This window comes from Trachemys scripta, chromosome 7, assembly GCF_013100865.1.
Source record: "Trachemys scripta elegans isolate TJP31775 chromosome 7, CAS_Tse_1.0, whole genome shotgun sequence".
Taxonomy (NCBI): Eukaryota; Metazoa; Chordata; order Testudines; family Emydidae; genus Trachemys; species Trachemys scripta.
This window is the reverse complement of record NC_048304.1, coordinates 74,326,070-74,347,437: the sequence shown is the minus strand read 5'-3', so window position 1 is coordinate 74,347,437 and position 21,368 is coordinate 74,326,070. Positions and strand designations below refer to the sequence as shown.

At 42.3% G+C, this 21,368-nt stretch overlaps 1 protein-coding gene across 3 annotated transcripts in view; it reads right to left on the bottom strand.

Annotated features, from left to right (window-relative positions):
• The window catches only part of GRID1 (glutamate ionotropic receptor delta type subunit 1), an 814,231-nt gene extending 793,370 nt beyond the window's left edge, over window positions 1–20,861 (bottom strand). For all 3 annotated transcript variants that reach the window (XM_034777148.1, XM_034777150.1, XM_034777149.1), the window contains exons 1-2: window positions 20,515–20,861; window positions 17,718–17,873 (exon numbers count right to left, since the gene is read on the bottom strand). In XM_034777148.1, coding sequence (XP_034633039.1) covers window positions 17,718–17,873; window positions 20,515–20,593 — 235 coding nt within the window. In that variant the 5' untranslated portion in view covers window positions 20,594–20,861. The remainder of the gene's footprint in view (window positions 1–17,717; window positions 17,874–20,514) is intronic.
• Window positions 20,862–21,368: the final 507 nt, after the last annotated feature.

Here is a 21,368-nt window from a genome sequence, read left to right as displayed (position 1 = left end):
CAGGAAGAGAGAGTTCCGGCTTTTAAATAAATGTGTCATCAGAATACATCAGTTCCTTGTATGTTTTGAGTCCAATATTCATCCCAACTATGCATTTCTCCTTCTGAGGGGGTACACAACCTGAACTCCGATTGACTTAAATGGAAATTTGAAGTGAATACATATGACAGGATTGGGCCGTCTCAGTTCATTTTCTCTTCGTGCAATTGCCAGGGGTTCTGAAGCCAAATAAAAAAATATGGAGCAAACAGAATCTTTTCAGCTGCCATTGTACATTTCTACATTCAAAGAAACTCCTTCTACTTTATTTTGTACTTTGTAGAACCCCAATCCTGACTTGTTAGTGCACCTAAATCTCCCAGGAAAGTCAACCAAATTCAAGCAACAAAGGCTTGAGCCTTTTTTCTTCTCCTTCACTCGCAATCTCCCATTCTTTTCATCTTGTCCTTATGACTTAGATTCACTTGAATCTACAATGGCAAAATGTCATTTGCATTTACCATACACGTTGCTTCTCCAAAGCCATATGATTAGAGTTGGGTAACATTTTTCTTATGAAACCTTTTTTTTAACTAAAAACTGCAAATTTGGAGTAACTGAAACAATGTGCAAATTTGGGTCAATTTTAGCTAATTGTTTAGCTCAAAAAATGTTGGAAACATCAAAATGGCTTGTTTTGGCATTTCTGGAATAATACATTTCAACTTTTCATTTATTTCCCTTGATTTAATTTTAAAAAATATGTTAAAAACCTCAATCAAAATGAAACATTTCATTTTGGGTCAACATAAACTTTTTTTGTTGACATGAAACATAACATTTTTCAGTTTCAGTTCTTTGAACATTTTGGAACATTTTCTTTCAGCTTGACCCAAATTTTTGTATTTTATTTTTTGATTCAGCCACTGAACTGAAAAATCAGTTGTTTGCACAGTTTAACATATGATGCTGCTTATATTTATGTGTCACAATACAAATCTATTTAAAAAAAAGTTTTAAAACCACATAACATTGCGCTTGCTCTGTATTGTATTTTACTGTATCTGTACTTTGTGTTTTGTGATTGTAAGTTGTTTGGCACAGGTATGTTGTTATTTGTTTGGTATACTTACCCCTAAACAGCACTGGGCACACCTTGCAACACTTATAAAAATAAAGTGCAACATCTAATATGGATTATAATCCAAAACTGGCATGCTACAAATCACTGAATTCCAAGGTCAATTTTGTCATCTTGGTTTGCAGAAAAGGGGATTCGGTTTTTTCAAGCACATTTCTTGTTTGTAAAGTGAAAAGAAGATAGTTACAAAATAAAAGTATTCTTTGTGATAATATTTATTTGTTCATTCTTTACCTGCTTTTACAAAATATAAATGCAGATATTTCTGAACAAACAAACAGAAACAGGGCCACAAGATTAAAACTAACCAGTCCTGCTCCAAAGATTCATTGCCTCCCTTTTCACAGTCCTCTCCTCAAAAACTATACCATTTTCTCTGAATTCAAGAAACTATCTAAAGCAGTTTGACTCCTTTGGGCCAGCTAACTCATTCAGTTTCAGAGGTCTGTCTCCTGTGGACATGAAAGAACTGAAGATGGCATGGTAGGACTGGCACGGTACTGCCTAAGGCCCCAATCCTGCAATGAGCTCAAGGTGAATGGACCCCTGCACATGTGCAGAATACATTGCAGAATCCGGGCAAAAATAAACAGTATGAAAGTGTGAGCAAAAGTATATCTCCACTCAACATTTATCCAGCCTCCTCCACTTCTTTGTTGGACAAAATTGTATACCCACCAGAAGCCTCTTTCTTCACTGTGCTTCCTAAATGACAATTACAGAAATCAAAAATACCCGCTTGACTTCTGGATAATAAACCCAAAAAGATACAAGAGCAAAAGTGGATATACAGGATTATTCAATACAGAAGCTATCAGGAAAGAAGGAAAAGAAAAGGGAAGGCAAGTATTTCTGTTTTTCAATCAAATTAGTGACATTTTATAAAGTATTATTTTTTATCAAAGTGGCCAATCCATATTTTAATTTGCATGAAATTAACTGTCAATGCTGCCAGCGTGCACTGTAGAAAATGTAATTGACTGCTGCTGTCAATGTTATTTCCTAGATTTTTCTTGATGTTAATTGCTCCTTAGATCTACCGTCAGATCTCTCCTTTGGGTATTGTATTGATGCATGAGGTTTTGTTTGTAAGTGTAGACTTTCCTTTTTCTGATGGGGTCAAAGAAATGCAGCTTCCAAAGCTAAATTAAACCAAAAGAAAGAACGTATGTTTTGTCAATGAAAGCAGGAGGAGGGTTTAAACTTTTCACCTTTCAAGTCCAGGGTTCTCTGGTGTAGATAAACCAGAAGGTAGCTGTGGGAAGGTAAAGAAGTTTTGCAATGGAAGCCACTGAACAAGGTGACAAATCTTCCAAAGGCACATTTCTCCTTCCTGTAATGCAATTGCATTCCTTTTAGTTCAAATGACAAAAGGGAAAAAAATTGTGGTGCTCTCTGTAGCATAGATATATAATATTTCAAATCCTAGGGAATGTGCTCTGAAAAACAGCTGTGTACTGCTGCCAACAGATGTTGTCATAATGATGATTAAAATGCAATGGAAATATAATAATCCAGTAAATCATAAAAGGAGCACGTTCAAAATTCAATTGCACTGAGTGTGAGATGGGGATTGGGGGAGAATCAGAGACACACCATGCTACTGAGCAAGAAGACGAGAGATATATAGCAGGAAGGAAGAAAGTGGAAAGAGATGTCAGTATCAGGAGATACTAACTAAGAGTTAAAATGGTGATGGATCTGTTGTATGTATAAACTAGGGAGCTAGAAAGGGAAGGCTGTCTAGACAGCACCACTTAAATGAGAACAGCTCCAGACAGAGGGTGTGTGCCTCAGGTAGCCAGGAAATGCATCAATTCAGTACCTCTCCAGAGCTGTCTCTGCCACCAGGGCTCTATGGAAGCTCCGAAGACACTAAAGCTGGCGGAAGTGACATGTGCCACTGACCATGGGAGACTGCCAGGAGCAGAACAAACAAGCTCCAGGAGGCAGATCCTCCTCAGCAGAGGAGCAGAATGCCACAGAAGGGAGGGTTTGAGAACAAGAAAGTGGCAGGGTGTCAAAAAGCTGTTTGAGAATTGGAATTACAGTTTTTGATAAATGTTCAATAAGACACAGAAGTATTTTCTCATCTATCAGGGGCTGTCCACACTGACCTCCATCCTAGGGGTGAAACCCTGCCTTCATTGAAGACAAGAGCAAAATTCTCATTGATTTTCCAGTAGGGACAGGATTTCCCCCTAGGTGTGGGCTTTGTTAGTTGGTGGCTGTAGTTTTATGTTCTATTTGCATTTGATTGTGTTTTTTAAGAGCAAGATGTAATTGTAGCCACTAGAGTACTAGAGTAGCCACTAGAGTCCCCTCTCAATTTTGTAACTCTGAACCTCTCTTACTAATAGCAGAGCTTCTGTTGGCATGAGCTCTGTTTCTGGATCGAATTGTGGGGAGGTGAGCAAGAGGACTACAACATACCAGTTAAATAATGCAGCCTTACATTATGCTTCACAGTATTTCTGTCTGTGTGCTCCAATGGCTCTGGGAGTGCCAATGCTGAGCCAAGCCCCCGCTGGCAGTAGGAATGCCATGCTGTATGTCAGCGTGTGCCAAATTGTGGCTCATTCAGGATACTGCTTGACTGAAAGCCAATTCATGTTCTGTCTTTCCTCCCGAAAAGCACTCCCTGATAGATCCCATAGTTGCTCATCTTCCTCCCAGCCCTTCTTTCAAAGCCAGTCAAGTAGCAATGAATTCTGAGATTGTTATTTTTGAGTGTGTTTCAGTTTGTGTGATGCTTCAATCCGGACATAGGCCCCCATGCTCCACTATGATCCAGCAAGAGTGGCAGCCACAGGGAACCACTCACCCCCAGTGCAAGTTAGGGCAGCTACAGTGGGCAAAGACCTTACACTAATGGAGGACCAGGCATAATGGAACTCCACTCCACCATGCTTTGCTGAAATACCCTCTCCTTCCCCTTGCACAAGGGTCAGCCTCCAGCTGAACACTAGCCAAGATTTCCTCTTAGCAGCCTGGTATACTCCGTTGGCCTTCTGGGCCACTTTAAGAATCCAGCCGTATGAGGTACAGTCAGTTTACTCACTATGGAATGTTGAGCAATCCATGGAATTAGCAGGCTTTATTCTGCTCTTGCTGATGTCTCTAAGCTCCACCCATACAAATAACATTATTGTTTCCATAGTAACTGAATTACTTCGGACAGAAGAAAAAAGAGAGAGAGCGAATGGGAGAGACTACAAAAGATTAAGCACTAGGTAAACATAAAATGTATATTGTTGTGTGATTGGAGTTGATTGGATACAATATGGGGAGAGACCACTCATCACCTCTGCATCTTCTTCCATGTAGCCCTCTGCACCTGAAACCCCCTCTGACCAATACTTCTATGCCTCTACCCTCTCCACCTCTGGATTGTAGTTACCAATGCAAACCAAGCAAAATTCTGTTTCACTTGATTTCAACCACAACAACAACAAAGGCAAGCAAAATTCATCCAGTTTTCCTTTGAGTTTGGGAAGGTTCATTTAAATCAAAGCAAAATTCAGGTGCGGGTGAACCCAACATGGAATGGAACGCAAATCCACCATAAACCAAAACCACTGAGTTTCACTCAGCTCTCCCCTTACTCATCAGTAGTGCTGACATCCCAAAAGGCAATGACAATGCCTCATCATTACAGGTTCTATATATATATCATGTGGTAAGAAGCAGAAGATGATTATCACCTCCCAATGCACAGCCAACATAAAACCTTGGACTTACAGATGCATTCACCTGCTGACAAAAATAATTCTCATTAACTTTACAGACATTTCCTTCCTTGTATTTATTCACTTTCTAAATAAGAGTGAGGCAGAGGGCCAACGTGATCAAGAAGATGATATTACAGAGTATTGAATAACGTTGCTAACTAAATTCTCAAAGACTGAGATGGCAAGTTAAAATGCAATGAATTAAAGGACTAGACTAAGATACTGGGTGAATAACGAGAGCTAGGATCCCACTGGGTAGGGGTTGTTTTTTTGGGGCGGGGGGCCTAGAACGCAAGTCATTCCTCAGACATTATTCAGCTGAATGTAAGTGGAAATCATTTCAGGCCCTCATTCTTACTGTCCTTTTTCCCTCTATTTGAGAGGTTGCTAAGGGAATGGTTCTCAGGAAGGTCAAGCAGTAGAAACCCCGCTGGGTGGTTTAATGCAGCCAAACAGCACTACTTAAATTAATGCCTCTTGGTTCTTTTTACCCTTAACTGAAGATCATTAGCGCTTCAAGATATCATTTCTTACTGCATATTTAAACTAATATTAAAAGGATGAGGGTGGGAAATAGATAGGAATCAAGAAGCCACAACAAAGTCAAATGAGAATTTCAGAGCAGAACCACTGATGTGGGGAAAGTTATCCACCAGAGAAACTGAGTAATGTTTTGATCAAGCAAACCTTGCAGGCCGACTAAAAGCATTCAAAACTCACAAACCTGAAAATAGTTTCAAGAACAGCAATCAAGTCTCCAAATTATAATTAAACACAAGCCATTAGGAACTACATAAAAGAAAACCCTCTCAACATGTTTCTCATTTTTATGTACTTATTGCCTTAAAGCTATGTAAATGAGAGAAATCTTGGCATATTAGCATATCGTTATAATCTGTCCCTGAAATCATTACACATCTTCATGCACTATGGAATAGATTTTCAAAATGTTGCATGCTAGTTAGTGGCCTCGCTCCAATTCCTAGCGGACAAGTATCACATCACCAAATACTACTGTCACAATTGACATTAATTGGCCCTTTTATTCCTCATTTCAACCCCAAGAAACCAGCAGTTGAAGGGACACAGAGAATAAACTGGCTTCTCAGTTCTAGAGGTGGTTTCTATAGGTCAAGGTTGAAATGCACTGGTATTGGGAAGATTGCAGGTCCTCATGCCCTACATGTATCCCATGATTAGTAGACTTCAGTCTCCAGGCCTAACAGTCTAGCACTTTTCAACTGCACTAAATTCTAAAAAAAATCAAAAGCACGTTATTTCTGTATATATGAACAGAAGTTGTATGCTCAAGTGCATGAGGAGGCAGCCGAACATAAAATTGGATATGTGCAAATATGTATGCATGTGTCTATGTGAACTATGGAAAGCATGTGTGAAACTGGGACCACAAAATGTGATTTTTCAACATGACACTTCTATTTTGCTGGGGCAGATTTAGATCAATGAAAACCTCCTCTAAGAAAAGGTAGATTTCAAGTCAGTGTACAAAATCTACTGTACAGCAGCAATGCTTCCAATCAGTCATTTTAGCTAAGATGCCTCTACACGGTAAGATAAGAACAGCAACCTTTAGAAGCATCAGATGCCAACATTCCACTGGGGACAAATAAAAATACAGCAACAATTCATTTTAGAATCTCTCAGAAGAATAAATTTTAGATAAGTGTATGACAAGTTATATCTATAGCTATCTATCTATATATAGATAAAAATATCTATTTTTGCAAGAAAAACTGAGTGAAGTCCAACACACGATTTATGTTTTACTAAGGGCTGGTCCACACTAACCCCCCCGTTTGAACCTAGATACGCAACTTCAGCCACGTGAATAACGTAGCTGAAGTCTAAGTACCTTAATTCGAACTACAAGATACTTACCGCGGGTCCACACATGGCAGGCAGGCTCCCACATCGACTCTGCGTACTCCTCTCACGGAGCAGGAGTACCGGCGTTGACAGCGAGCACTTCTGGGATCAATTTATCGCGTCTAGATAAGATGCGATAAATCGATCCCAGAAGATCGATTGCTTACCGCCAAACCCAGAGGTAAGTATAGACGTACCCTTAGAATGGCAAAAATTACGTCTTCTTACATTTCAGCCAAGAGGCTCTGCTTATCAACTGGCCCCTAAATATTGCTTTACTTGCCTCCTGAGAAGACCTCTTTTTATATTGTCCATATCATTTATTTGAAAGTATAGAACAATGTCCTTTTTAACTGCTGCAACCTGATCTTTGTCTTGGGGAAGCAAGTAGTTATTTGTCCAAAAAAAGTGATATTTGGGACACAGAGTATCAAATTTCACTTACATCTCTTCAGTAACCATTTTAGCCATAGGCTCACTGAACACAACATTAACTTAGAGCCACTATTGTAAGAACTCATCACTATCTTTTGTTTATCTTTTTATGTACAACTACACTAAGCCATGCATGATTTTAATAAACCTGGTAATAGCCTCTCTGTTCAAAGAGCTATAGTTTGAACTCCTATCACTCTGGACCACAGAAGGATGAATCACATCAAAATATGAAACTCTATCCATTCCTTATATATTAAGATGCAATTTAAAATATGCTTGGAATATAGGGTTCCTTTTATCACCTGTGGCAGTTAGAGTCTAGGAATGCAGATAAGATCAAGATATTTTTCTACTCAGTGCAAAATTGGTTTACAATATATCCGGCATCTAAATCACTTGTATATATACACACAATATATACAGTGTATTTTAATAGTTAGGGTTATTTGATTTAACAATTCTAATACCAAAGGTGCAGAAGTCCAGGGAGAGAAGATCTTCCAAACTCATTTCACATTTATAGCAGAACTCGCTAATTCAAGTAGTGACCGGGGAGACCCATCATGGATTACCAAAGTGTGCAAATAAAAAAGAAAAATATATAATTTATTTTTAAAATAAAAAAATGTCATTGCCACAAAAGTATGTTCATTTACATTTTTGTAAACACTGCTTAAGTCTGATTTGTGATGATGCTTCACAGTACACTAGTTAATACTGTACATATTTTGTATAAGTAAAGAAAGTAGCATAACACCCGACTATAGCTCTCTGGTATTAAATCTTTGATGAAAAACAGGGTGAGACCATTTGGTATTCTAGGAGAACAGTGAGCCAATCCTGCAGCCATTCGGTGAATTAAATTATCTTGAAATCTATGACAGTTCCACACCTAGTGGTTGGTAAATCAAGGTATTAACAGATTGCATATTAGCAGGGAGAAAAGAAACACGGTCAGGCTGTAATATAGGCTATTTGTAGGTCATATGCTGCCCTCATTCTGTATTTCCTTGTCTAACATTTTCTAGGAAATCACTCAGCCTGTGTCTACTCTAGCCTTTTCAGAAGCTTCTTCCACCACAGAGAGCATGGATGCAGCTCCACCTAGGTAGAAGTAATAGTGCAGATAGGGCTCCAGGCAACTCCAGCATTCTAACCACTATGTCACTTAAACTTGTTAGCCACTATGTCATGTAGACCTGCTCTAAGAAGCCCAGGGCAGCCACAGTCCTGGCAAACCAGCTGTGCCAAATTGGCTACTAATGTTTAGCAAGAGTAGCTAACAGTGTAACAGAGAGAAACAAGCCCACTGTAAACAAGGACCATTGTTATACTACCATTCATGGAGCTCCACTGTGATAGTAACAATGGGAGTTTTAGAATAGATGGAGTACTGCCATTTTTTAAACTATTTAGGAAGTTTTAGCAAGCTTATAGATCCTTCACATGTAAATATCAGAAACAAAACAATCATTACAACAGGTAGCTTTTGTTTAGTGAGATATTTTACAGGAATATGGACAACAGATCTTTCTATTAACAGGGTGTTACCATATTACAGAGTGAGCATCATCACAACACTGATATCATTTCTACTGATTTTATTAAACTGAGTGAAATCTCTACATACACATATTTAACAGAGCAGGTATGTCTATCAAAGGTTAATATTAAAAACATTGGACAGGTGTGCAAGGTTTTTTGCAGATGAATGTATTTTGTCTGAGTACTGAATAAAAGGTAACCAAATATCTAGGTATCTATCTGTCCTCTTTCCATTGTGCTGGGTATATAATTGGTGTGTTAATTTTTCCATAACCACAACCTCCCATAGTTTTCCTCAATGGTTGGGCTATTTTTGTTTTTTTCCAGTGAGAGAATGGCCAAGCAGCTAGCAGCTGATGAGAGATTAATTCTTCATTTCCTTTTGTGTGACCATTTCACCTAGGAAGCCCCAGGAGGATTACCAAAGGACTATTTGGTAAAAACAATTTGTCATATTTGGTTACAGATTGCAACCCAATACTCTCTAATGACTGGACATGTCCACCATATTTGCATAAAATCTCCTCTTTCACCAACACACACACACATACACACACACACACAAAGAGAGAGATTGCTGGTCCTCTTTTGTGGATCAAACTGCATTCCTCTTGGGTAATTTGTCTATTCACATCCTTTTCCCAGGGTGTCATATATGGACAGGTTTTTGTTAGGAAATCTGTCTGCAAAGTTTGATTATAAATTAGTTATAATTTTGTTTCCCAATTGACCAGATGCCACCACAGCTATTAAAGTTAGCTTTCTGTACAAAACCAGTATTCTAGAAAGTTGAGAAATGTAACCCCTGGCTTGAAAGTACTAGTACCAGGGAGAGTGGGGCAGTTCAAGCGAATTTTGATCTCTAAATAAAAGTTAGAAACATTTCTTTACTGGATTGTGGGCACAGGTGTTTTTAACCACACCCTAAACAAAGTTAGGCAAAACAGTAGTGAAAGTGCCCGAGTGGCCACTCCCACTGTCACTAGCACCGGTACAGCTGCACCAGCAGTAGAGCAAAGCAGGGAAATTTCCCAAAACTGTTAAGTAGGAACAGCTGAAGCATGAAACCCAATGGATGTCATGTGTCGGAGGCAGCACAGGACTTGGAAATTCAATACATTTTTTTCCTGATCTGCATACGCATGAATGCATTTCATTACACATGGTACAGAGCCAAAATGATGTGGATGCTTTTGAAGGATATGGTTTAAGAGGAAAAGAAATTAATCCCAGGACAGTATGCTCTCTACAAAACCAAAAATATTTGGGGTACCTTTTCAGAACAGTAGCCTCCCAGGTGCAAGATATCCTCACATTTTTTCCACCTACAATAGAACAGTGCGTAGCTATGCCTCAAAATACCCAGCTGTAATTAGAGGTATATGTACTTGGATTTGTTGCTTGCAATTCATAGGCAGCATTCATCCTCAGCCGAACTGAATCTGCCCCCCTTTATGAAATATTGGCATATTTGTTTCAAACTGAAGGAAACACAGGGTCATTGTCATTAACATAACATAACAAAAATGCACATGAGGGGAGAGAGGGAGATTTCAAAACATTGTTTTCTTTAATTTTGTGAAACATACTAGCCAAGCCATACAACTAAAGAGCATAAAAGCACAGGCAGAATGAGAAGACAGTGTCACAGATGCCTTCACTGTGGCAGTCCTTAACAAGTCTCAGTTTGGTCTCGGAAGGCATGAGGAGGTAAAAATGTTAAGCACATTCACCCCACTGAGCAACAGCTTTTAACCACAGTAGACTAGTTAGAAAATATGTAGTTACACAGCCAGGTCTCTTGAACTAGGGGAGTAATCCCCTGCTTACATTGTATCTGCCCAGTTTTGAGAATGCGTTGAAAGCTCAGAATGAAACTAGAAATGATGTATATAACAATATGTTCACTCCAGAGAACTCAGAGTTCAGCTGTCAAAAAGTTCTAAACAAGACAGTGTATCCCAGTGAAACCTGCTTGAAATATATGCTCAAGTGAGCTGCAAGAGAATAGCAGATAAAGGAGATGCTATACGATAGTGAAAGACACATGAGAAACAACTAGCAAAAAAATTAAATGACAGTACATTAATAAAAAACAATTCTTTGCAAGTCTGGCAGACAAAAGCTAGAATCCTTTTTATATTTACTATTAAATATTTAACTTTAAATATGGGGCATCATAGTATTTCTTAACAAAGCAATACATTTTCCCACCCAATGCAGCCAAATCAATAAAATCTTCTTTTTTAAATCACTTCATATGAACAAGAATATATTAGAATTCCTGAGATCCATTATGGTTTGCAATTCTACTCCCAACCCCACCCATCTCCTCCCCATGTTCGGGGACTAAACATCTTGACGATATAAAACATAGTGAAAACAACAGCCTTTCACCTCTGGGGCCATGCTTTCATCTAAAAACTATAACCAAACAAATCAGAATGTAGGGTGACCAGATGTCCCGATTTTATAGGGACAGTCCCAATTTTTGGGTCTTTTTCTTATATAGGTTCCTATTACCCCCCACCCCGTCCCGATTTTTCACATTTGCTGTCTGGTCACCCTATCAGAATGCCTTATCTCATGTTTACATGATACCATTTTAGCCTAGGCCTATATATTGACCTGTCCTGAGCTTGCCCAAAGACTGAGGAGGACACTTTCACCATGGCTGGCAGGCATTTCTCCATTTATTGTTTATGTGGCCATTTACACTTAAAGCTGATCTCAACCCAAGGAGAAAGCAGTCTCTGCAACTGAATGCTGAAGACTCTATCCAGGTGTATTTGCAGTACAGCTTCTGTCCCCTCTATGAGTTTCTACTCAGAGTGTCACTCTCACTATCTTGAAATAAACTTGTAAGGGAGGGGGTGGGGAGAGACAGACCCAGAACCTCACAGAAATTCAGTTCTATACCCTTAGGCTATGCATGTGTTTAGGTTCTGCTTTGAATTTTAGCTGGGCAAACAAATCCTAGAACAACAAAGATAATGCTCCTGTTTCGCTGTTTCACTTGCACATTTAGGCATATACATGCGGCTCAACTTACATCTAAACAAACAAAAATGCTCAATACCTACTGTAACTTGAAACGTATGTCCCTGGCTACAGCAGTTTGAGAACTTCCCCAAGCACACATCCTTGCCAAGTCCCGTATGCAAGAGACAAGGGAACAGCTTCACTCCAAGGTACACAACATGGATAGAAACATGCACCCAAAAAAGTCAGTAGCTGTGAGTCACTCATGTACCACAGCAGTATGCATGGAAAAAAACAGATAACTACAATCAACCTATGGAACATCATCCTCACTCTCAAAGCATGTACTGAATTCCAAAGTGTGCTCCACTTTCCAGTGCTGAGAGCCTTTTAACCTCAGCAGGCATGCAAGGTTGCCCAAATTAGAAACAATTCATTTGAAAGGAACCACTGTCTATGAAAATAGAACAATTTGCAATTCTAGGAAAGGTTGTATTGGCATTTCAAAACAGTTTCAAGATTTCTGAATAACTACCTCCATCGGATTCTCTCCCCACAATGCACTGTGACAGTTAAGAAGGCAAAAGGTATTTTGTACTGTTAGCCTCTATGCCCCAATAGTGTTTAAAAACATTTAGATCTGCTGCTGAACTATTTTATATACACAGACACACACATGCTTTTTTTTTTTTTTTTTTTTTAACCTTAAACAGATGTATTTTCAAGACAGGCTAGAAACTGGTTTACAGTTGTCTTTTGGACTACACTGTCAAACACACGTTCACTTTTCCTCAACATGATCACTCCAGCAGCAAGTATAGAAATGGCAATTTGAATTGAAAACTTTATTTTCCAAATATTTCACAGTCTTATCTGTAAAAGAGATCCTTATACCTTTGAGCTTTCAAACTTCTTAGCTCAGAAAAAAATTGCAGCATTTTAAGGAATTGCTAGGGTCACTGATAAAAACAAATTATTTGCACTAGTTCACATCTCAGGACTTTTACAGATGTTGGGTTAAAAGTTGGCACACCGCTTCTTTACAATGAAGAGAACAAAAGGGATCAATAATTAAATTAACATTGCTTATACAGTTGCTGCTGATTTCCATAGAACAGCCAATCCAGAATAAGCATTCTCAGATTTTGATTTTTTTGCCAGCTATTTACAATAAAAATGATTTTTTCCCCTCAACTAAAACTAATTGTCATAGGCATAAAGACCATACTCCACAAAGTGTCATGCCAGTACGTGAGCACAAATATAAAATCAAGTCCTATTTTATATATACATGAAAGACTACCAGATTTCACTGTTATGTCATACTTCTCCGCTGCCCCCATTTGATTGTTTCATCCACTTGTTGCATCTTGTTATAAAACTAGATTGTGAGTTCTATGGAGCAGGGACTGTCTCTTTACTGCTTGTTTGCACAACCCTGAGCACAATGAGGCCTTGACCATTGGCAACTAGGCATGACTGTAATACAAATTATTACTGAGTCATAAGAGGAAGTTTTCCCCACAAGATGCAAGCTGAACCACCTAGGGTCATGTTTTAGAATTAGGCTCCATGTTAACCACTATGCTCAAGCATCTATAAGCCCGTTAGCATGGAAATCCACCTAAAGAGAGAGTAGGGTGACCAGTTGTCCCGATTTTATAGGGACAGTCCCGATTTTGGGGTCTTTTTCTTATATAGGCTCCTATTACCCCCCTCTCCCCACGTTCCGATTTTTCACAGTTGCTGTCTGGTCACCCTAAGAGAGAGAGAGAGAGAGGGAGGGAGAGAGAGACTCAGCTCTCATTTACCTATTGCAGTTACTGGGCATTCACCATCACTGTATTCTGTTGAGCAAAGGTCCCTATAGCTTTTCCCAATGTCTAAGGTATATCTGTATATCTCCTAGTATTGAAAATGGCTTGTTTTTGGAAAATAAAATACTCTAAGTAGGCCATTACTCCTGGAAGTGAACTAATCCTATTGAAAAAATACTGCTGCTTTTCAATTTTTTTTCCTCCCCCTGCAAAAAATCTTACCAATATACTAAATATCCACCCAAGTGCATTTAAAAAATAATCAGAAATTAAATTCTTGTTACTGTTAATAAATCTTGTCACCTGGAGTGTTTACTTTTCATAATATTACCTTAGTACCTCTGAAATGAAGTGCCTGCTTGCACCATTGATTTAAGTAGGACTTCAGGAATAATTCACAGTGTTACTGGGTAATGCTGTTTATAAAGGTACTTTAAACAAAAAATAATATTGTGTGCCTTGTTTGATTCTGTGAGCTACTCTGGCAGTAGTATCACACTGGACTATTTTTACTCCAAATCGTTTTGTACTACACAGAGTCCCATTACAATGAAACTAACGTTTACAACACTGATTTCCATGGCACCGCTTAGAAAGACATTGCACAGGAAGAATAATGTGGGTGTCAGTCCATTTTATATAGTAATAGCAACATTCTGTGAGCAGTTTGAGCAGCTGATTTGCTCCAGGTTATTTTGACTACTGTAAGCAAAGTCCTGGTGAAATGAGTAGGGCATCTGCATAACTGATTACAATGAAACTTTGAATAGTAAGACTGACACCATGTAATATTGTGCAGAAAGATACTGCATCGTACAAATAGAATGGTTACTAGTGCATCCCATGCAGCATTCTGTCAGCATATTGAATGACAGTTGCAAATGAAAGAAATTCAAACCCCAAAAAAGTGGGGGAGGGTCTGACTTGAACCAATAAGGCTGCCACTCTGTTTTTAACTCACCCATTGTGGCAAGGTATTGACACACAGGATGAAGATAGGATCGTTTTGAGGTCCCATAAGCTTTAACAGCTAGGTGACAAAGGGTGATTTTTCAATGTAATTGTAACATTTATTCCATTTCCTCTGGTCTCTAGCAGGTGATCAGAACTGTAGGAAATTATTCTAAATTTAGGTGCTCACTGCCCATCAATGGGCATCTCCAAGAAAATCTGGGTCCTACACCTTTTCAGGCACTGAAGATATGCTGTGGTGCCTAATGATTTATACCAAATAGATTAAAGTCTGACCAGAATCCTTCCTGTGGTTTCAACGCACAGTTTTCACAGCGAATTATTACTTTGGAAATATTCTTCTTTCCTGGAGGTACTGCTATTCCTGCAGGATTAAAAGGAAAAATAAGAAAACTACCAAGTCAAGAAGTATTCTCTAGTTTGGTCAAGTTCCTCAGAACAAGCTAAGCAGGTGGACTTGCTGTCCACAAGACTGTCAGTTTATATCGCAATGTGATCAAAGTAGTTTAAAGCTTTTACTTTTGAGAAGAGGCGACACTGTTGGAAGCACTTGGTTCATCCAGTCAACTTCTGTCACTTCCATGAATATGAATAAACTCCAATATAGGACACTGACATTTTGCAAATATAGGAAGAGCTGATCCTTCAGTTAGTCTTTGCCAATAATCAACCCTACTATTTCATAGTTTGTGACTATGTATTTTTCCTCAGTCACAAGCACCTTTCTTGCCCTCTTTTCAAGAATGTAAGCCTGATCCAAAGCCTATTGAACGAATGCCATCTATGTCAATGGGCTTCGGATCAGTCCCCCAAACAGGTTTGTTTTGTTGCTGTCTTGGATTTATGTGACAGCAAAGAAGCATGCATGGTGGCAAAAAGATGTCAGAAGGAATTGTTTGGGGTCTATGAAAATGAATATTTGATGCAATTTTGTAACCATAATTTGCATGTACACAAGTTACACATAAATACATATGTATGAATGCAAATTTTCACACAGGAAAAGATTATTTTCCCTGTGCTCTGTAATATTAAGGATAAGACTAGTGATGAATCATTTTTAAAAATATTCTTGTCAGGGTATATAAATAGCTCTCTTTTCTAGAATAATTATTACTCAGAAACACTGCTGCTGAAATAACCCAGGCAATAATCAACCTTGGCTTCTTCATCAAACCCCAATAACATCTTTTTAAAGTCTTATTTGTAAAGGCAAGCTGATTAATTTCAAACATTTTCCTTTGCAATAAAAGCTAATTGAAATGATTTACCTGTGTAACTACTTGTCAGATCTTATAAACGCTAGGAAAATGCTCAGCCAGTTACTTAGCTACCCCATTTAATCCACACGTAAAACTTCAGTGGGATCAAAGACTGTGAAATAAAACAGCTGTTTTTCTAACCACTTTCCCAGTTTTCTCCCTACTTTAAAAACTTGCTTCTCCATTCATCCACACAATAGGGGGTTAACATGATAATAAAGTATTATTAAACACAACAGCAAAGTACAAGGACAGCATCGTCTCCATTCCGAAAAGACTTCCTCTTAATCTCTCAGCCAGTCCCTATTTTAGTCCAGCTGTATTTGATCCTTTCTGTGACTGGTAAAAATCTAAACATATCTAAAATGAGACTATCCCTCACTCTTTGAATCAAAACTTGGTTTCAGAAAAGGACAAAATAGCCTGAAGCTTCTGCCTAAGTACCGTCGTTTCAAAGTGTGGGCTTCAAGGCCTGTGACATTGCACAACTTCTCACATGTATTGCAGTCTCCGCACATTGCAGCACTCAGCCTCTTTATTGATGGATGTTTAATATTTCCTTCCATTTTCAGCTCTCTCTCCCCCAGCAACAAGTTAGGGAGACTGACGTGCCCGCCTGCACCCCGATCGCGCACCCAGCGCACAGGGCTCCAGCAGCCCTGTCAAGCTGACCTTAGAGATAGCAGAAGGGGGCTAGAGGCAGCCTAAACGTTTGGGCACCAATAATGTGTTTTGGTTTCTTACCAAGACTGCTCAGACTGTGTCTCGCCATTCACATTCTTTGAAGCAATCTTTGGAGTTACTAGACCTCACGCACGCACAAGCACCCCTACTCTGCGCCTCTCTGCGGACATGGGGAGTTCAAGTCAGGAGACAAACGAAACGAGAATGGCAAAACTAACCCAACCCACACTCACTCTGAATCATTCAGGGACATCGCATTGTAACTACCCTTTTATTCCCGTAGAAAGGAATTGTTCCCTTATACACTTGCAGGCTCCACTTCCGATCATTCTCTCATCGGTGTCTTAGATTTCCCTGTATCTCACTGAATTGCCTTTACATCGCAGAATTATGGGAGGGTAGTTTGACCACTCATGTTCCCTCCCCCCCAATAAATAACATCCGAAGCATCTGCCAGTGAACGGGGCTTTCAGGTGCCCTTCGCTCTGGCACCTGTTGCAACTCCAAGCCCCGTGCTCACATTCGCCCTTCCCCAGGGAAGGGCTCCTCAGCCGGATCGCCCTTCCTCGGAGCGCAGATTGCCAGGCTGAGAGAGATCGCCTCTGTGCAGCGCCTGAGCTGCCTTCCTTCCCGGCTCTCCCCCAGCGCACCCCACAGCGCCTGAAACCCGCCACTGCTCTGGCCCTGCGGCAAGAGACCAGGCGCCGCTGCCCGGACCTGCCCGGGGAGACACGGGGCAACAGGCCAGATCCTCGTGTTCTGTGCCCAGACACACGTGCGCTGTCCTGCCTGCCTGCCTGGCCGCTCACACGCACTACGAGCGGCTGCTGCTTGGGAAGGCGTTTCACACGAATGACAGCTCTCCGCGAGCAGGCACCACAGCGCCGAGGCAGCTTCCTTTCCTTGGGAAACAGCGCCAACCTTCGGCCGCCGGAAAGTTTCCAGCCCCAGCAGAGCTGCCCGCGCCTTCGGAAGAGAACAGCCGGCACGTGCCCACCTGCACCCGGATCGCGCACCCAGCGCACAGGGCTCCAGCAGCCCTGTCAAGCTTGACAGTAAAACTGCTCTTTGGAGACAACATCCCCCCCCTTTCCGTGTATTATTAGAGGGGAAGATAACGCCCACGGGCGGGAAGGCGAGTCAGCCCGGGCATACCGGCCGTGACAAACACCTGCAACAGACGCGCGAAGCAGAACTACAGTCTCCCCGCGCCCAGCAGCCGGGGCTCTGCAAAGCCCTCGCAGCCGGTCCCAGCCGAGCCCCGTCCCGCGGCGCTTACCTTCCTGCACCGCATGGAAGGGGTTGTTGGCTTCTATGAGCTTGATGGAGTACGTGATTTTCTCGCTCTGTAAAATGTCGTCATTGAGGTTCAGATCGGACACCGCCTGCTTGAAGACTTCGTCGTCCTTGGCAGCATTTCCTTCAAAAATGGCACCTGTTGGCATGATCACATCAGAATTTGATCTTTTCCAGGAGGACTGAGGGGTGGGGGAGTTAATGGGGAGATGGGGAGAGATGAGGAGGCTCCATAACTATTCTTGTTTATTTCCCCGCGCCTAAAATTTCATGTATAAACATCTATATAAATCAGCTACCTCTCTCCCCTGGAGTGCAGTGTTTTAACACGGCCAGTTCAGTGTGGCACTGAGAACGTTGTTAAGCTAGGCTCCATGGGAGAATTTCAAAACAAGTTAACAGAAAACAGCTTCCTTGCACCGATTTATCGGTGATCGTACACAGGCATTTATTGTTCAGCGCATTAAATCACACACACACACAGTCTTCAAGAACCCATTCCTCATGAGTTGACTGCAGTGGATAGGTGCAGCACAACTAGACTTGCATCATGAAGCCTGTTCTTGCCCAATAGGTTATGTGTGCTTCACGAACCGTCACTTACTGTTTTTTAACCAAAACCCCTAGAAAAAAAATTGCTTTGTGAGTTAGAATGTAATAGAAGGGGTGGGGGTTAGAAACACAACCAACTTTTGCTCTGGGTTTTTTCTGCTGCTCACCTAGTTTTGTCATTGTTTGGGGTTTTGAATCTCTGCTGCATACACAAACACACACTGATTTAGAGTCAGCCTGTGTGTTCAGTAACCTGAAAGCTTCTAATTTCAGGGCTGTGTTTATGCAGTTAACATGAAAACATCTGGCGAGCTGTGTTACATAATATACTCTGACTACGGGAGCGTGTGTGTGCACATTAGGTTTACTATCGTGTTATGCAGATCAAGGATTTTTTAGGTTGAAGGATTAAAAAAAAGTCACTTCCCTCCCTGACACAATATTGCTTATTCACACCAGCCCTGTGTCCTGAAGCCTTACAAAGATTCGGGTGTAAATTCACAAATCCAAGTTCAGGAGGCTCTTCCCCTTCAATCTTATTTCTGGAAGAGGTGCTAAAATAACACTAAGGCTGAAGTGTGGGCAGGTATACAAGCCACGAATCTATGGCTGGCCTTCACCTTGTCCATTGGCAGGCAAAGGGCAAAGAGACAGAGGCTTTATGGACGGCTGGCCTCCACCACCTGCTGTGTCTCTGGACTCCTCTCTCTCCAGCTCCACTGATGAGAAACGGGGCGCGCTTTCCTCCTCTTCAGCAAATCGCGAAAAAAGTCCGAAATCTCGAGTTTGCATCCAAGGTGAACAACGTGCTCCTGGTGCAGCTGAAATCCCGTAAGTGTGTCCAGCGCCTGAGAGGATGAGACGCAACCAGGGCTTCCCCGCCGCCCTCCCCCCTCGGAATTCACGGGTAGCTCAGGGCTTTCCTCGCACAGCGGGCAAAGTTGACTCGGTCTCTTTTCTCGGCTACATCCGCAATGCTGTGGGCTCTGGCTCCGGCCCTGGCCCTCAGCCTCCTGCTTGTTTTACAGGGCTGGTGTTTGAGCATCCTAGTTCTCCCCGCCGCCACCACATCAGCTGGTTCAAAATCGGTCCCCACCCTCAGACATTTACCCACATGCTCACCCCCGCCCCCTCACGCGTGGCGCCTGGAGGGGGCAAACTTGTTACATTTCATGTTCATCAGGGCAGAGGCGCGCGCTCTCTAGCTCCGGACTAAACTCCCACCCAGCCTCTCTTGCTCCATGGCTTCTCTCTCTCCTCCCTGAGGATTTTCCTCCTCCTCCTCCTCCTCCTCTAAAGGCGGATGGGAATCACTGCTCTTCATTTCCCCGCCACTCTCCATCTCCTCCCCTCTCATCTGCCAGAAGCCCGGGGGATTTGTGGGGGATTTTGTCCCTCCCTTTCCCCCACCACCATCTTAATTCCTGCCGGTAGCTTTCGACACCCGCCAAAAGGTGACTGCAGAGCCTTTGCCTTTTGCCGGCCGGCCAGACTTTCCCTGGACATTCCTCTACCCTTCTCCTAGAAGCCACAAAAGTTACCCGTCCTGCATGAATCCCCCAGCCTCTCCTTCTCCCATCTCCCCCCACTGCCGAGCCAGGTTTCTCCTCGCTGGAGACTTCAAGCCTGCAGCCCAAAGGTTTTAATGAGCCCTTATTCAAACCACAACAGTTGCGCGCACACACACACACACACACACACACACTGCTACTGCGCATCTAGCGTCTCCTAACCCTTTCCCAGCCAACTTGTCCCTCCTGCATTCCCGTTATAGTGGCATCTGCTATGATTGGGGAAGGGAACGCCGGGGGTGGAGGGATTTTTGGAAAGTTTCCCCTACGGGATGGTTCCTAATCTACCTTGCCTTGTTTACTAGGGGTGGCGAGGGAAGAGAGAAAACCTCGCACGCAAACAGGTCTGAGCCCAGCATTTAGTACAACCGGAGAAACGGCAGCAGCAAACCTGCGTCCTGTCTCCAGAGAAACCCCTGCCGCGATTCAGTGCTAACGTGCTCGCAGCATCCTTGCAACCAAAAGGGACCCCACCGTCGCTTCCTCATCTCGCTGCTAACTTTGCAATTCAGAGGATTCGGGTGGCTTTTGTGCCCCCCTCTCGGGGGAGTTAATGGGGCTTCCTCGCCCTCTGCCCATGACATGATGGGGTTTTAAGGAGACACCATCCCTTTCTTGTATTTGTTGCTTTCTCCCCCCCTCGTCCCCCCTTCTTACCAATGTGGATGATGGAGTCCGCCCGTACTGAAACGCACTGAAATATCCAGGGGAAAAGCCAGAGCATCACCACTTCCATTTCCAGCCTCTTGCGGAGCACATCAGCCCGGGTTTGATGGAGAGACAGAGACGGGGGGAAAGAAGAGGGGGGGAAAGGTACCCAGATTAAAAATATATATCAGAAAATCCCAGACCCCGAAATCCCAATGATTTTCCAAGATTGAGACGATGGAGAGAACGGGAAAGCAGGGGAACGACAGCAAGAAAAAGGCTGGGGCTAAAAATATATGCAGATGGATAGATCCTGGGTGTCTGCGAGGAAGCAGCAGCAGCAGGGCAGAGACTTCAGCAGCAGCTCTTCACCACTCCGTGTGTGTCTGAGCCCCAGCACACAGCAAACTGCGGAGGACCGCCCCCCCCCTCCACAGACCACGTGATTGCAGAGACTCACCACTCAATATAGTCTGGGCGAAACACACGGGGAGATGGAGAGAGGAGCGTAGAGGAGGGAAACAGTGGAGCCCAGTTCCACCCAGGAGCCTAGCCAAAAACGGGGGCTGGAGGGGGTGGCACGAGGAGATGGGGAGAGAAGAGCTCGGATTGCATAGGATGGGAGAAAAGGTCTGTGGCGACAGAGCGGGGGGGTGGGGAGGGTAGGAGGCTTTCAACAGGAAGGGGAGTTTGAGATAGGAGAGAAGGATCTATGCCGGATCAGTGAATCTGACTACAGTCTGAGCGGCAGAGGGGTACGAAGAGACGCTCTAACATAAAGGGGGGGGATCCTAGCTGATCCCAGCAACTCCCCGGTTGCTGGAGGAAAGCGCTCCAGCATCACTTGAGGGGAACAGCTTCCC